The sequence below is a fragment of the Platichthys flesus genome, chromosome 1 (genome assembly GCF_949316205.1).
Source record: "Platichthys flesus chromosome 1, fPlaFle2.1, whole genome shotgun sequence".
Classification (NCBI taxonomy): Eukaryota; Metazoa; Chordata; class Actinopteri; order Pleuronectiformes; family Pleuronectidae; genus Platichthys; species Platichthys flesus.
Window position 1 is genome coordinate 5,798,962 of NC_084945.1, and position 15,712 is coordinate 5,814,673.

At 42.4% G+C, this 15,712-nt stretch overlaps 2 protein-coding genes across 2 annotated transcripts in view; one reads left to right on the forward strand and one right to left on the reverse strand.

Moving 5' to 3' along the window:
- The first annotated feature begins 274 nt into the window (after positions 1-274).
- On the forward strand, positions 275-1,543 carry rxfp3.3a2 (relaxin family peptide receptor 3.3a2). The gene has a single exon (XM_062393041.1). It carries the CDS (start codon positions 341-343, stop codon positions 1,493-1,495), a length of 1,155 nt encoding a protein of 384 aa, XP_062249025.1. The 5' UTR covers positions 275-340; the 3' UTR covers positions 1,496-1,543.
- Positions 1,544-4,708: 3,165 nt separating this feature from the next.
- itga11a (integrin, alpha 11a) overlaps positions 4,709-15,712 on the reverse strand; it is a 42,553-nt gene continuing 31,549 nt past the window's right edge. Inside the window, exons 21-30 of the mRNA XM_062400848.1 lie at positions 15,542-15,640; positions 11,857-11,933; positions 11,526-11,609; positions 11,002-11,092; positions 10,806-10,919; positions 8,233-8,316; positions 8,037-8,147; positions 7,849-7,944; positions 7,065-7,178; positions 4,709-6,001 (exon numbers count right to left, since the gene is read on the reverse strand). Of these exons, the coding sequence (XP_062256832.1) occupies positions 5,924-6,001; positions 7,065-7,178; positions 7,849-7,944; positions 8,037-8,147; positions 8,233-8,316; positions 10,806-10,919; positions 11,002-11,092; positions 11,526-11,609; positions 11,857-11,933; positions 15,542-15,640 (948 nt within the window). The 3' untranslated portion in view covers positions 4,709-5,923. The remainder of the gene's footprint in view (positions 6,002-7,064; positions 7,179-7,848; positions 7,945-8,036; positions 8,148-8,232; positions 8,317-10,805; positions 10,920-11,001; positions 11,093-11,525; positions 11,610-11,856; positions 11,934-15,541; positions 15,641-15,712) is intronic.

A 15,712-nucleotide genomic window follows, 5' to 3' on the forward strand; every position in this document is an offset into this window, starting at 1 on the left:
CAGATTTTTCCCACGGTAACCCCCCCACACACTGTGCGAAGCGACGTGCGTCCCATCCATACCGGGTCTGGTGCCTGTTGTTGGGTACAGGATGATTTGAGCTCTTGTCTATGACTGCGTCTGCGTCGCATTTCATTGGACCAATCGCAGCGCAGCAGAGGAACCTTACACCTGTATAAAAGCAGACTCCGGGTCAGCTGTCATTCAGAGAGGTGTGATGAAGATGAGGGTCCGCTGAATGGCGCCAGAGACGCTTTACGCACGGGGCGTTTGGGTGGATTCGCGTAACCTGTGCGCACAGCAGAAGCTCTGGTGAGGCTGCAGGTCTCTGACTTTGAAGATGGATGGAATATTGAACTACAGCGGAGCTCTGAACCTGAGTTCTGCAGCCGATGGGACCTTTAGTTTCGAAGACATCGACATGAGCGCGGACGGGAGCGCCATCCTGAGGATACTCATCTCCGTGGTGTACTCCGTGGTGTGCGCGACGGGTCTGGTGGGGAACCTGCTCGTCTTCTTCCTCATGAGGTTACGCCAAGGTCGGAAGAGGTCGAAGATCAACGTGTTCATCATCAACTTGGCGGTGACGGACTTCCAGTTCGTCCTCACGCTGCCCTTCTGGGCCGTGGACACCGCGCTGGACTTCAGCTGGCCGTTTGGAGACGCCATGTGCAAGATCATCCTCTCCATCACCGTGATGAACATGTACGCGAGCGTGTTCTTCCTCACCGCGATGAGCGTGACCCGCTACTGGTCGGTGGCCTATGCCCTGAAGAAGAAAACCTACCGGAGGTCGCGGTGCGTAAAGTGGGTGTGCGCGGTGCTGTGGGTGGCCGCGACCGTGGCCACGGCTCCGACGGCGATCTTCTCCTCAGTGACCGTCGTCGCCGGAGAGAAGCTCTGCCTCCTCCGGTTCCCTGAAGGGCACGACTGGCTCGCCCTCTACCACATCCAGAAGATCCTGATCGCCTTCATCATCCCCATGCTCATCGTCTGCGTAAACTACCTGATGCTCCTGCGCTTCGTGAGGCAGCGGAGCATGGGGACCAGCAACCCCAAGCGCAGGTCCCGGGTCACCAAGTCTGTGGCCATCGTGGTTTTATCCTTCTTCTGCTGCTGGATGCCGAACCACGCCATCACCTTCTGGGGCGTCCTGGTCAAGTTCAACGCGGTCAACTGGGACAAGTCGTTCTACATGGTGCACACGTACGTGTTCCCGGTCACCGTGTGCCTGGCGCATGCGAACAGCTGCTTGAACCCGGTGCTGTACTGTCTGATGAGGCCGGAGATCAGGAAGATGCTCAGCGGTTTGTTCTGGAGGGCGTCCACTGCGCCCACCAGCCGGGCCTGCGCCACGCGCTCTGTAACGCAGGGCGAGACGCAGGCGGTGGTTCCTCTCCAGATTATGGACAACGGAGAGTACACGCTATCCATCATAGACCGGAAAGGAGTGTCCGGCTCCAAAATGATCCCGAACACCAGACAAACCCAGTGAAAACCAGTGGAGTCTGATGCTTTAACTTTGATCTGCAGGTGTCCCACATTACATTTTACAGGAAATGTCTTCATCTTCATCATCATCATCATGGTATCTATCATGTGAGGAGGCTGAACTGTATTTGTGGAATCTCTGAATCCTAAAACTGTGACTTGTTGATTCCACTGATGGAATAAACTGAGGTGACAAGCCAACAGGTGGATCAGAGACAAAGGGACACATGTGGAGAGATGTCCCTCTCTGGAATAGACCCTTGGACGTGGAGGGATCTGAAAAAATTACTACATCCCACATGCAAAATGTGGGATCTTGAAGAAGGACCCATAATGGACAAGATGATCAAAACAGAATCATGTTGCAATGTTTTCTCTTCATGCGGCTGCACCCTGTAAAGCATCTTTGTAAATAAATGGCTTTTTTCCATCTGAGGGGACAAGTGGTTGATTCTTCTCCCCCAGCAGATAAGGACATGTCAATGCTTTCATGTAAAACAGCAGACATCACATCATTTCACTTCACAGAACATCTTCAGTTCAGGGGCATCTTTAAATACATGAGTAGAGGGTTTCCATAGTGAGCCCATATGATCCATATTCTATGTTATGAGCATAAAAAAATAAATTCCTAATACTCGATCCCTAAGAATACACTGAACTCACGGATGGAACATTTCAGACACGTCCATCACAAGCTGTGAATGAAGGGTCCATCTGCACTGGTGTGTCCGAGGTGACCCAGGAGAGAGGTGAGCAGCAGCTGTACAGATTCCAGCTGTCACTCCGACCTGCTCCACGGCACTTAACGAGGCAGCAGAGCACCAGCTCCGACAGGCTGTCAGGTTTAATGAGAGTCTCTCCATGTCCCCCTGTCCGTCTCCTTCTGTCCAGAGACTGTCTGTCCTAAGTGCCCAAATTACAGCTGGACAGCTATGGATTCCTGGGGCCGATGTGAGGGCGTAAAAAGGTCAGATACTGATAATATATTGGCTGATATCATTCTGTTTAAAGCCTTTTCGGCGCTTATTCTGTAAAGTAAATGTTTTCATATCAGAAAACATAAACACCAACATGTCAGTGAAAGGCTCATATCTTCATATTCCTATGAATAAACTAAAACAGGTCCAGACTCCACTGTTCACATCAGCTTCCTCCTAAAGTGATGAGAGTCTGATCATCACACAATCAATAACATCTGTTTCATTAAATATCAAAAAGTTCCAGAAGAGTTTTCATGGATTTATATCAGAATCTACATCTCAGCATTCTTTCACGTTTACATGTTGGGGAATTAAAGATCCAATTCCATTTATGTTAAACACAGGTTGTACGAATAATCTCACATATAATGGCAGAGTTTGACTTGTAGGTGGGAAACTACGAGTTCATTGTTGAAAATATAAACTTGTTTTTCAAACGTCTGAACAAAACTAAGTCTCAGATCGATGATTTCACAGATTAAGTCGTCATGGTGGTGGAGAATATAAATTATAAAGAGATGAGATTTGTGTCTGTAACTTGTTTAATTCAGTTTTAATCTGAGATATTTGATGATTGATTGATATGATACACATTTGATTTCTCAAAATAACAACAAAGGGAAATTGGAGTTGTTGTTGTTTACTGCTTGTTCGAATTTAATTTATTTTGATTACATTTTTGTACCTAATTTCTTCTGTGTGCGTTACTACTTCTTTTTTTAAATGAATGTTTTATCATCTTAACTTTTCTTGTTGATTTGTTGATTGTTTTGGAATGCATCCAATTAATTTTAACCTCCCATGTTTCGTAAATCACTTTGTGAACTGTGTTCAATAAATAAAGTTTGATTGATGGATACTAATTGATGTTGAGTGTAGAACTACAATCACGCAGATGTTAAAAGCAAACTTGAATCCATATTCTTTCATGTTTGTCTCATTAATGTCAATGTTCATCAGCATCTTCACATATTATCATATTATATCAACTGTTGTGTTGAGTATTTATTCTCGTTAGTTCTGTTTGTGTGTCTGCTGCACACATTGGATCCTCTCAGTGAATCTAATTTCATTTGCAGCAGTGACATGAGGCTCGCTCCCTCAGGGTTATTAATCTGTTGTCATTGTTGTCAGTGGCAGATGAAACTTCAAACCGCAGCCACAATGCATCATTATTCATTCATTGGTTTTAAAAGTGAGAACTGAGCTAGAAGCACAGAGAACTGGAACCTTCGTTACCTTCAGACGAGGTTTGTGCAGATTTCACAGAGTCAAACAAAACCTGCAGATATGAAGTGGCTGTGACCAACAGGGTCTTTGTGTTCCAAGGTAAACGAGTCTCTGTGGCGGTGGAAAAAACTCACTGAGGTTTCAAAGTGGTGAGATGATGTTCATTATGATCCGAAACCAAACACATTGAATTGCATTGAATGAAGACACGACCCAAGTGACAAAAGCTTTTGGTTTAATTCTACACAAACCTGAGTGTTATGAGATTAAACTTCCCACATTGAATTAAGGTAATCCTGCTCTGTGCTCATGTTGTAAGGAACTCAATCTGAAATTGATCTGAAATCCTTTTTGATTTCTCAAACCTCTTTTTGTTCAATAAAGTGTCCTCTCAGTTTCAGGTGTGGCAGAGTGAGCAGTGATTTGTTAAACTTTGTATGATAAGAGCGGGTTTGAGAGGAGATTGAAGTTCTCCTCCTACACTGCACTTCACTGTGAGGTGTAGAAACACATTATAAACACTTGACATTTTACTCCTCTTACAGAAACGAGATATGAAAATCAATAACACCAATATGAAGTATTTATGTGGTGACATTTATTATAAAATAAATGTATAAAATGAAAGTTTTCTGCTTGGAAAACTGATTGTTATGGGGGAGTTATTGATGCCCGCTGTTGGCGGGGGGACTGAATCTTTTGGGGTGTGGAGAACTGGATAACACCAGCACAGGATAAACACTGAGGAGAAATCAATTACAATAATATGTCTCCCTCCTCTTTGTTTGCTTCAAGTCAATACAGCTGATAAATGAGGCCTGTTCCAAAAGATACAGAGAGAGACAGGTCACATCTCTGCAGCATTGGAGAAACTTTCTGACGTCTGCTTAACAATCCTGTGTTTAAAACACAAGACATGAACTTCTCACTATCATTTTCATGCCTCCCCTTCTTTTTAACAGTTGCATCTGTGCAGTCACTCATTAAAAAGACATTTGCAGACGTATGTTTACATGTTTTATTTGTCGGTGTATTACATCTTTACACCTCATCAAAACAGAACAAACTGACATTCATCGGTGACACTGGGACGGAGCTGACCTACTGTAAATCATGTGCATCCATACGACTCATCTTCATAATCCTTCAGTTACAGTTTTCGTCTGGAAAGTTTTGTGAAAGTTTTGCCAGCAGTATTCAATGAACGCCCTTCGCTCTGATGCAGTGCACGTTCACAGGCATGCAGCCGTCTCACACTGTGACGGCTTCAGTGACATACTCTTACTTTTTTTTTGTATTTGCCTTGTGAATGCCATGAAAATACTGAAAACTACTATAATACTGAAAGGGTATTAAAAAAAAAAGCTACTTGACTATTTACAAAGTTCAAGTTAATTTTTGTACAAGGTAAAAGTGCATCAAATGTTTAAAGACCATCCTGCTTGTTTGTCCAAGACGAAAATATTAATAAGTAAAGAAGTTAAAGTTACATATTTGGAAGATTCGTCTCTGCAGTGAAAGATCGGGAGAATCTCTCGAAGTCCAACGTCATCAATCTTCCTCGTGTTGTGGAGACGTGTGTTCAGGTTTGTTTCTTTATAAATTAAAACGCAGGTCGACTGAACACGTTGCAGATAAAAAATCTTTTAAACATCGAATTCAATATACAGAATAGTAACTTTACATTTGCCGTAGCTTTCGGGTGGCGAGTCACCCTTGAGGTTTTTAATGTTTTTTTAAAATTACCATAAGAGTTAAATAAATACACAGAGGAGACAAGAGAGTGATTGGCCGACGTTCGCCTCAGGAAGACGAACACGCGGCCGAAAATTCTTGGAACAAATCAATCAAAGTTCTCTGTTCTCTTCCTTTTTCGAAGCTTGAGCACTCTCCCGGAAAACGAGATGTTCTGATATCTGCGGAGGGACGACAGGAGGGCAGCAACTACATGGAGGAGGGGAGGCCCTGACGTCGTGACAGTGCAGGAACGCAAAGTGAGTGTGACAGTGCTGACTCCTGGGGCGGGGGTGGTCAGGGGTCTCGGGACAGATCCAGTGCACTGAAGAAAAAAGGAAGCCTTGCGTCAGCGATCATCATCAAGCGGGGCTGTCGGTGCAGTGCCACTGTGGTGGTGTTGGGGAGCAGGGGGGGAGGTGGGTTGGTCCCTGAGTGGTGGGTCCCCTGGTGAAAAGGTGTCTGCTGGGGGCCCTCAGCCTGCGTTACCGCTGCTCTGCCGCCTTCCCGTTCACCTCCGGCTCGTCCTCGTCTCGTCTCTTCTGCCTCCGGAAGAAGCCGAGCTGAGAGGAAGATTCAAACACGCAACAGTCAGCCAAGAAGTAGAGTTAGAGCTTCAGTGTCCGATTCACTGTCGGTGTGTGAATTACAGCTGCTGAACACAGATGATAATTAAATAAGGAAAGTTTCAAATCTAAACTGAAAGAGACAATCAGCTCTGTGTGGCTGTCATGGTGCTAACAAGCTCACAGTGACAATGCTAACATGTAGACATTTGAAGTAAAAGCCTCTAACCCTGTATTCTGCTTCCAAATGTTAGTTCACTACATTAATTAACCTGAGGTCTTTTGATGTTCGCCTATTGATTTGACATTTGAAGATGACATTTTCAACAAAAACATTTTTGGGATATTTAGTTGATTAATTTAAATAATTGATACATTTATTCAGATTTTAAAATGACTTCCACTAAAACACACCCACACCAGAATCATGTTATGTGGTTAGAGGTTGATCTGCACCTGAGAACCACCAATTGTATTATTCTCTGATTTATTGATTGATTGTTATGATATTTGATCTGATTTATGTTTTTAAAATGTTGAACTTTTATTCTCGTTACCTGGGCAATTGTTTTGCAAATTAGGTGTCTAGGTGATAGGTGAAAAAAAAAATAGGTGTCTTTCTGATCTTCAGTGACCTGGAGTAAGGCTGTGTGTTTCTGTAGCTGTACAGACTCACACATTAGGGGAATATCCTTTTAGCAGTTGTTTAACATTTATTAAAAATGTTATAAAAGAAAAAACTCTCATAATAGAATAACCGATTCAGACTTGGGCTGTTGGCAGACAGACGTGACCTCATTCTCTACCAGATGGGGGCAGTCTGACTCTACACTGAAGAACTGCTGTGACTCTAGTTCAGGTTCAACCGAGACAATTTATCTCATACTAAACTAAGTAAAGCACAGAGAGGAATGTTTATAATTGTTTTTAATTACAATATGACCTTTTTTTATTATGTTTGAAATAATAAATATGGATTGAAAAGACCAGCAAAGATATATTGTAGATCTTGATACAATACATTTACTGATAATGAATGATGGCTGATGTGATGTCCTACCTTCCACAGAGCGAGAATGAGCAGGGCTAACAACAGGAGTCCTCCCAACGTGCTGCCCACGATGATCCAGGTGGGGATCCTGTAATCGCCCTCCTTCCTGATCTCCAGTAATATCTGTCACACAAAATGAGATCAAACCATTCAATTTCATTTTGTATTTCTAATTTTAGACAGAACCCAATGTCGCTTACTTGAGGCTATACATATATTTGTTGAGGTATTTCTGTCTTAACGTGAACATTATAATGGATGGCTCATTGAAGCACAAATCATAATCAGATTTACCACAAAATCAATTTCCATTTTCACAAAAAAAGCACTCAGCTAAAAACAAATCAGTTGTACTGGCCAATAGATGGCAGCAAAGATCAGGTCACACGTCCAGACTTGTACATGTTGTGCCGCTGGTCCTTTCGGTCCCTGAGCACCACACAGCACGTGAGCTCCAGCACCGACCTTCACTGTCTGACTCCACTTGACTGAGGCAGAGCTCATTCAGGTTGTTTTTAGAAAAGTGGGCCAACGGCAAAATATGTCAGTGTTTAGTTTGAGATAAAATGTTCCATTACATATAATAAACACGTTAAATTCTTTTAAGTTGTTTCAATACATTGCAACGAGATCATCGCCCGGAGCTGGAGACACGTTATTCACACATGGACGGGATTAGAATCAAAGAGAGGATCCGTCTGATTACATTAGGGATGCGTATGGGAACTCGGTGTTTGAGTCCGGTCAGACTCGGGGCAGAGGCAGTTTACAACATCAGTGCGTGTTGACTCACATGTCTGACAGGCCTCTCTTCATGTAGAAACATGGCACTGGAGGAGGGGAGCTCCACCGATGCACTGGTTACCAGCTCCAGGATTTTAAACTTCAGCTGAAGGAACAAATCCAAACAAGCGGTCAATCTTCACAAACACATGACGCAGCTTGTGTGTGTATGATGTTGTTGAACTGGTTTATACTCACTGCGTGTAAGGTATCTATTCGCAGCGCTCCTGTGATTCTGACTGCAATTTCTCGGTGGGAAGCCACATTGATGGAGCACTGGATCGGCAGGATCAGGGTGTTGGATCGGTTCTGTGAGTAGAAACCAGACATTAGTCTCAAGGAAAAGAAAAAGCAAACAAATGCAATGGAGGAAATGGTTGGGTTTGTTTTTTACCAAGCGGGAGAAGCGTGTGAGGTCCTCAGGTGATGCTCGGCTCTCTGCCACATGCTGAGGTGGTAGACAGTGAGTACCATCTCTCTGGGGGGGGGGGGGCAGAAACGGAAATATACCTGTTAGGATGCTTTAGTCTCATGTCTGCAGGCAGAAGCTGCATCTATATTCAGTGGCTGAATCCTTAGGAGAGCAAACATGTCACACAGGCGCAACTAGGCTTTATCATTTCCACTGCTCCTTCAAATGTGGCCTGGCAACATAAAAAGGATCTGACTTGTGGCTCCTTCTCGAGCCGACCTATCACAGGATTTATTGAGCGCCAGTGATTAGGCTAACAAGCTGGCTAACAAGCTAGCTGTCTGGGTGGCTGAGCTGCAGTGAGGGCAGCAGCTCGGAGAACTCAGCGATGCAGCGGTAAGAGGACGACTAGCTGGTGACGCAAAGAGGAAATTATCTGTAGACCAGGCCATTTCATTTCAGTTCAGTTCAGCAGTTTAGGCAGACCACGTCGAAGGCTACCCCTCAATTGGGACCCAGCTGAAATAATATAATAAAAAGTTGTGTTTTAAAGGAAACATTTAACGTCCTGTGATATATGAGATGATGTGTCTTTCCAGTAAGTTAGCTACAAGAGCTGAAGTGTATCTTAGCATAAAGAACAGAGGCTGGGGATATAAAGTGACTTTGTGAAAAGATTTCAGAGTATGGTTGAACCAAGCCACACCAAGGCAATTTCCCTTATGTTCAAATATACATGGTAAAAATAATTCTGATTCTGATTCTGATTCTGAAGTGAGATCACAGTGAAAAACTGAGGAATTGTTGAAAACAGTTGTGGAACGGTTGTCAACAACTATGTTCAATGGAAATTGGCTAAAACCTGCTTGAAAAGTCCCTAAATGTCACAGACTGATGATAATCGACCTGTTTATTAGCATATAAATGACATGATTGCATCATCTGTGCCCAAATTAAACAGTATTTTAATAAATTCCCAGTAAAGCTTCTCTTCTTCTTTATACACAGACGAGTACGAAATAGAAACTGCAAAGCTGGGTCAACAGGTTTCTCCTCCCAACAACACAACCCGAGCGCCAATCCCGAATACAACAGGGTGTGAAGAGATCAAATCTACAATGGGCCACAAATACACAGAGTGTAACTAGATTTGAGGCTAGGTGGTTTTGTTGCAAAGTCAGTAAATTAAATATAGCGATCGCAGCGCTAAGCTGGCAACACGGCCTTACACCCCCCTCCCCCCCATTGACGTAATAGAAACTTTTATTTTGAAACAGCAGCGCTGAAGGGAGAAACTCTACACTAACACATCACTATTTATAACAACAATCTACGACTTTTGCTGAACAACTGTGACCACAAGAGACAACTGCGTGATAATTGTAGATGCTAAAAGATAAACCGACTAAACCCAGAGTCTGAGCGGCCATTGTCCAATCACAGCGTAGCAGCCTTATCTAGGCTCTGGATTGTTGAGGTGAAGTGAATGACGCTGCAGTAAAAGCCTGTTTGAAGGGAAGTGCTTTGACCCTCTGGAAAAGTGAAGAAAAACATTAAAGCATGTGTTGTCTCCTCCATCACAACATCAGCATCTCTAATTAACCTTAGTACAAAAAGTCTTCACTACTACTGCTACTACTGCTACTACTGCTACTACTACTACTGCTACTGCTACTGCTACTACTACTGCTACTACTACCACTGCTACTGCTGCTGCGGCTAGAACTGAACTGTGGGGTGACATGTAAGATTAAAAAGCCCCAGTCACAGTAGCTGTTATGTACTTTTCTCCCACTGAGTGAAAGCTAATACAAACATAATGACATAACACAAGCTCAGCAGTGGAGCAATGTCAAAATGAAACAACTCTATGACCTTACCTTTAATCCACACTATACAACTATGGGTATTCTGCAGAACTGTGCAGATTCTTTATGTCCTTGTCCTTAAAGGATCATTGACCTCTTGTTTGAGGCAGCTTTTCTCTTCTGCACAGTATTATGTGAGCTTGACTGGTTTGACCGTCTCTGTGTGTCTGACCTGTGAGTGACTGGGATCCTTTCCTATGTGATCCTAACCTTCCTTGTAATGTCAGATGGGTCTGACGTGCTTCTGTCTACTTGTGATATGGACCCAATGTTTCTCGAATTACAATTTAACAACAAAGAGGATTGTGTTTCTACCAAAGTTATTACTATGACATTCAGCGGAGGGGTAAAGTTTGACCTGAGGAAGATCCAGGATTATTTATTCCAAACTTCATTGCAAACTGCATCATGTGCTGCATGGGGACAAAAATATTGACAAGCACAACAACAGTAGCTGTGAGTGCTTAGGTTTAGCAAACAGTCAATAAGCTTGACATTTCATTCTTTACCTTGGGCAGTTGGAGAGTAAACTGGATGAATTTAAAATAAGGCCAAAGTTTCTAAACCTTGAAAAGTTGAAGCAGCAGAGCTCCTGAGAGTGTAATAAACTGAGCAGGGATTTCAAAATGAAGAATGGGCTATTAATCTTTCATAAGTGACCGATTCTCAGTGGGGCGCCACACTCACCTGATCAATGTGGAAGTCAGATATCTGCAGGAGTCGGTTCCCATTCTTCGTCATTTCTGGGATTTCAATGTTCAGCTGTAGATCTTTTACCGGAAAGTAGCCGAGGTTCTGGATCTGAGAGACAACAGAGCAGAAACTGTGTGAATTATTATCCTTTTGCATAAATTTAAATCGGGACGAAGATGTTGTCTCTTACCTGGAAAGTGAAGTTGACAATGGGACCAATGACTCCGGGCTCCTCCAGCGAGAGCTCTGATTTGATATCATACCGGCTCGGATTTGAATCCCTTTGGAAGTGAAGAATCAACATGGACAAGTAATGTGTAAATAATAAATCTTTAATTTATCTGGGCTTGGAGGCATAGTGCTATAAATAATAGCACTATATTGAGCGCCATAGATTATCCGAAACAATGAGATTATCAATCTATGATCGTTTTGGATCCAAAACTCCAGTGAGCACAAGTTGTCCTTACTGGTTATCTCCTCAAGATAATATAACTTTTATCGTTGAACTATGACTTTATTTTGGTAATATTGTGACTTTCTTTTTTCTTCAGTATGGCCCAAATACTCCCTCACACATTCCAGATAAGTATGTTCATTTAATTTTCCCACACTTCCCAGAAGACTTCTAATCACTCGAGTTACTTCGACGCTCACTCCACAGTCACCTCATCGTGCTTTGTTTGGAAAGAGTCGGAGAGATAATTGACGAACCTGGTGAAGAGAAGGTCTCCCTCGTATTTCAGAGAGTAATAGATGTCATTGAAGTTATCAGCTGTGCTCATTTCCTCGCCATCGCTGTTGAGAGAAATATTTAAACAATGGGAGCAGTGATGTTACAGTGGGACCCCAGATGAAATATTTATTGCTGCAGCTCATTTGTGTTATCAGCTTTTTAGCTTATCTCGAGTGTAGCACTTTGGCTACACTCAAGGTTGTTATTTATTTTGTGTCAGTTAAGGACAGTTTCTCTCATGCAAAGAGGGACTGTATAAAAGTGTCCACGTCTCTAAGTACAGGGAAGAGTTCAAATTGATGTTCACACCTGCTGGCCTCCAGGATGACCCTGACGTGCTCCAGGAAGACGATACGACTGAACTCAAACTCCAGGCGAAACGAGACCTACACAGCGGAGAAAACAAAGTTCAGAGGAATAAATCACTCATTTATTACATGGCCTTAAAAACAATATATTTCATCTTTCTGTCAGTGTTCCTTTAGCGGGTTTACCTGTTTATCGTTGTTACATTTTTATAACAAAGCACTAAAAGCACAATTTAAAGCTTCTTCTTCTGACTGTGAGCTGCAGTACAGTGTACATTATACCCTCTGCAGCAGTAAAAGTCCTGCATTGTGGATTAAGAGGTAAAGCCGGCAATAACCTGCTGTAAGTCTCAGGCTTTGACCTCAGGCAGCCGGCTGCACAGTTGGTGCTGCTTAAAGAGAGCCAGGGATGTTCCCCCATGGTTGAGGACAATACCATAAACCCAAATCGACATGACTATGCACGCACAGACACACAAGTACACACAAGTACCAGTGAAAGTTAGATTGAGGGTAAAATTCAAGCAGAGAAGGAGAAAGGAGAAAAAGAAGAGAGGCCGTCAAGAACTGATGAGACCAAATGGAAAACAATGGAGGAATTCTAAACAAAAACAGAGGGAGACCTTTAAGCCTGAGAGGAGGACAGGAGGAGAGGATGAGAGGAGGACAGGAGAGGAGGAGAGGAGGAGAGGAGGAGAGGAGGAGAGGAGAGGAGGGTTGATTGGCAGAGAAAGCCGAGCATTGTAGTCTTCTGTGCTGTAATGAAATCCTGACAGATTCTCTCTGACCGTAGCGTGATGCATAACAATGTTTAATGTTGCTTCCCTCCTCCATTTACACTGAGTTCTCCTTGACAGACCACAGACATAGAGCATGCTGCACGTCATCTTTTCCTATTTGTGGAGAAAGTCTTCCTTAACACCAATGTAAGGGGAAGTTTTTGTACGACCTATTTTCAAAATAGTTAAACGAAAACACACATATACATAAGCATATGCAGACACACACACACATGTTTGCAAGTGGTATGTGTTTCGAAGACATTAGAGTCTGTGGCCGAGGATTTTGTTTATGCAACTGCATAGTTTAACATGGAAATTCAGTCAGAGCCTAAAGCTCCAGTCTCTCCTCTGGGTTGTCGCCGCCTGCCCACATCACATGGTTCACTGTCACTAAATGATTGATTGAAAAAACTAGTGTACACCAAAAGCACCAGCAAGAAAAACCTCACTTTGATGCAGCTGTAGTAAAGTTTACAGTAAATCATACTCAACCGGAAAAGTCAAACATGAGTGCAAACTGGCTATTTTAAAAAAAGGGCTTGTCCTCTGGTCCCAACTTTCCCTCAGCTCAACAGTGGTTTCTTTGCTGGATTGGCAGTGGCACCACAATCAGCCTTGTTTAACTCTGTGCAACATATTTAAAAGGTTCTCGACCCAGAGCAGATCAGCCTTGTGGCTCTGGACGCTGTTCAGGCTGAATGAGTGGGTGTATGAATCACTCAGGGAGTCTGAGGGGTGACCAGAGTCCTTCAGGTTCAGAAGCTGGAGAGTGCTACGGAGAAATGTGGTGATATTTCCATCCCCAAGGAGACGGCTATTGTTTGTGATAATGACGTGGTCGTGAACTCCTTCAATCTCTCTCATTACTAATTTGTCAGCAGATTTTGTGCCAGTGTAGTAAGAGAGTCTGAAGTCAGAAAGACAAGACACCAATGGAAAAGACTGATGAAGTGTGATCCGCTCGCTGTTTAATAGCTTTTAACTGCAGTGTGATGTACGATCAGTGTCGTCCTCATCACGGTGAATTCAAACATCACCCCCATGGAAATAAAACTCGAGGCAGTTGCGTAAACGTAAACTGGAAAGTGCAGGGATCCATAAATATCTTTGACATTACAAGCCTGTGGAAAAGCTTGGGAACAGCATGTGATCGTGAGAATCAGGAACAGATGAGAGAAAAGTCCTCTCACCAGGTGCACCAGGGTAAAGTGGTAACATGTTAAGAACTGAGAAAGAAGTTTCTTCCTCTTGTTTATACCTTACAAGCTCTATCTGCATGTTTAATAAAGTAATTATAACCAAACGAGACATTTTAATTATTACAGTGAATAGAGGAAGAAGGTACTGCTCCACTGACTTTAATATACAGATAAGGGATAATTACTTTAACCTTTGCAAAGTAACTTGCCTGCAACTATGTGTGTGATGTAAACAGGCTAAACAAACTGCAGACTGCAGGGATTTGGTTAGAGTGACTTTGAAGGTTCACTCTTGACCTCAGCGACACATCAAATATGAACCCACAGTCGTCGTCATCTGTGACCTGACCCAGGTAACTTAGAAAAGGGATCATAAATACTTTATGGTCAAATATCAAATCACCAAACCCTGAGCAGTGGCACTTGTGGACCTTTAGCTTTATCACACACAGTTAAAAGCACAGTGAACACATTTAGTTTGGAAGAATACCACTCAGCAATAATGAACTTAAAAAAGCAGCTTTTACTTTGCTGGTTAGATTTCTTTGGATGCTGAATCACGGAGGCACTGTGTCAAGCTTAAGAAAATAAGATGCTGATACTCAGGGCTCTCTACAAACCATCAACCTTTAACTGGATAACTCAAAATCCTTTATCACTGATGCCTGATGATGATGTCACGCAAAGCATTTCCTTCAATTAATTGTAAAAACACAATTTGGTGATAATATAATAGAAACTGAAAAATAACCTTATCGGATGCCCATGTCGAATAAGAAAGAAAAACATCTAACTGATGGGAAATTATGAGGAAAGTTTACAGGAAAGTAGCTGAAAAATATAAGAGCCATAAAATAAAGCTTTACCCAAAATGTATAAATAGAATTAGCAAATAAATGTCTCATGAACTACACCATGACTCATAGAAACTTCACATTTAACGTGTTCAAGTTTAAGAGCATGTTACAGGTCTGGTAAGATACACAGAGCATCAAGTTTCAACATCATAAAGTGCTGTGAGAGAACCACCACACATGAACACATGAAACTGTAAATAAAGTTAAATCACAGATAAATCCTTTATAAATCAAGGACGTATCCGTTTCTTGCCACTAAACGATTTTTACACAAGTAGAAGATGATGTTCTCACTGTTGCTTATTATAGTTTGAAAGTTAAATACAGGAGGACGTGTGTTTGTGTTGGAGCTTTGATGACCATGATGTCAGACTAGAGAATGACAGGATCTCACAAACCAGAACTAAACTGGTTTCCCTGGTTGGTTTGTGGTCCCTACATTAACCAGTGTGGTGTATCACAACTCAAGCCTTTAGCATGTGTACTTGGCCTGATACAATCCACATCAGAGCATTTTGCAGCCTGTGTTCGAGCAGACTTACGTGTCTGAGATTTTTATTTTAGTCAGAAGTGAAAGCTTGTCAACTGATTTTGATCTCATGTGGCAATCAGTCTGAAAACTCCTGTATGAATGGATTTTTCATGGTTGGAAAGATTTTACATCTGCTCTCCACTAAGTCAGGTTAAATACAAATGTTAGATGTAATGTAGGAAAATGCTCAAGAGTCTATGTAAAACATGAAAACCTGCCAATCTATTTGGTTTTAGTAAATTTTCCATGTCACACCTCCACAGTCAAAATGTCAGTCTTTGTGTTTGAGTTGATTTCTTATAATAAAATGTCTCACCTGAGATTTGGCCCTCATGAACGGAGCACTGACGTTGCAGATCTTCTCATTCCTCAGCTTGTCCTCGAGGTAACACTCAATCTGGATGTCAGAGTTGTCCTGCATCAAAAAGAAGAACAGTTTAGGTTTTTTTTATTACAGTACTGGTCACTTAAATATAAGATGCTTCTA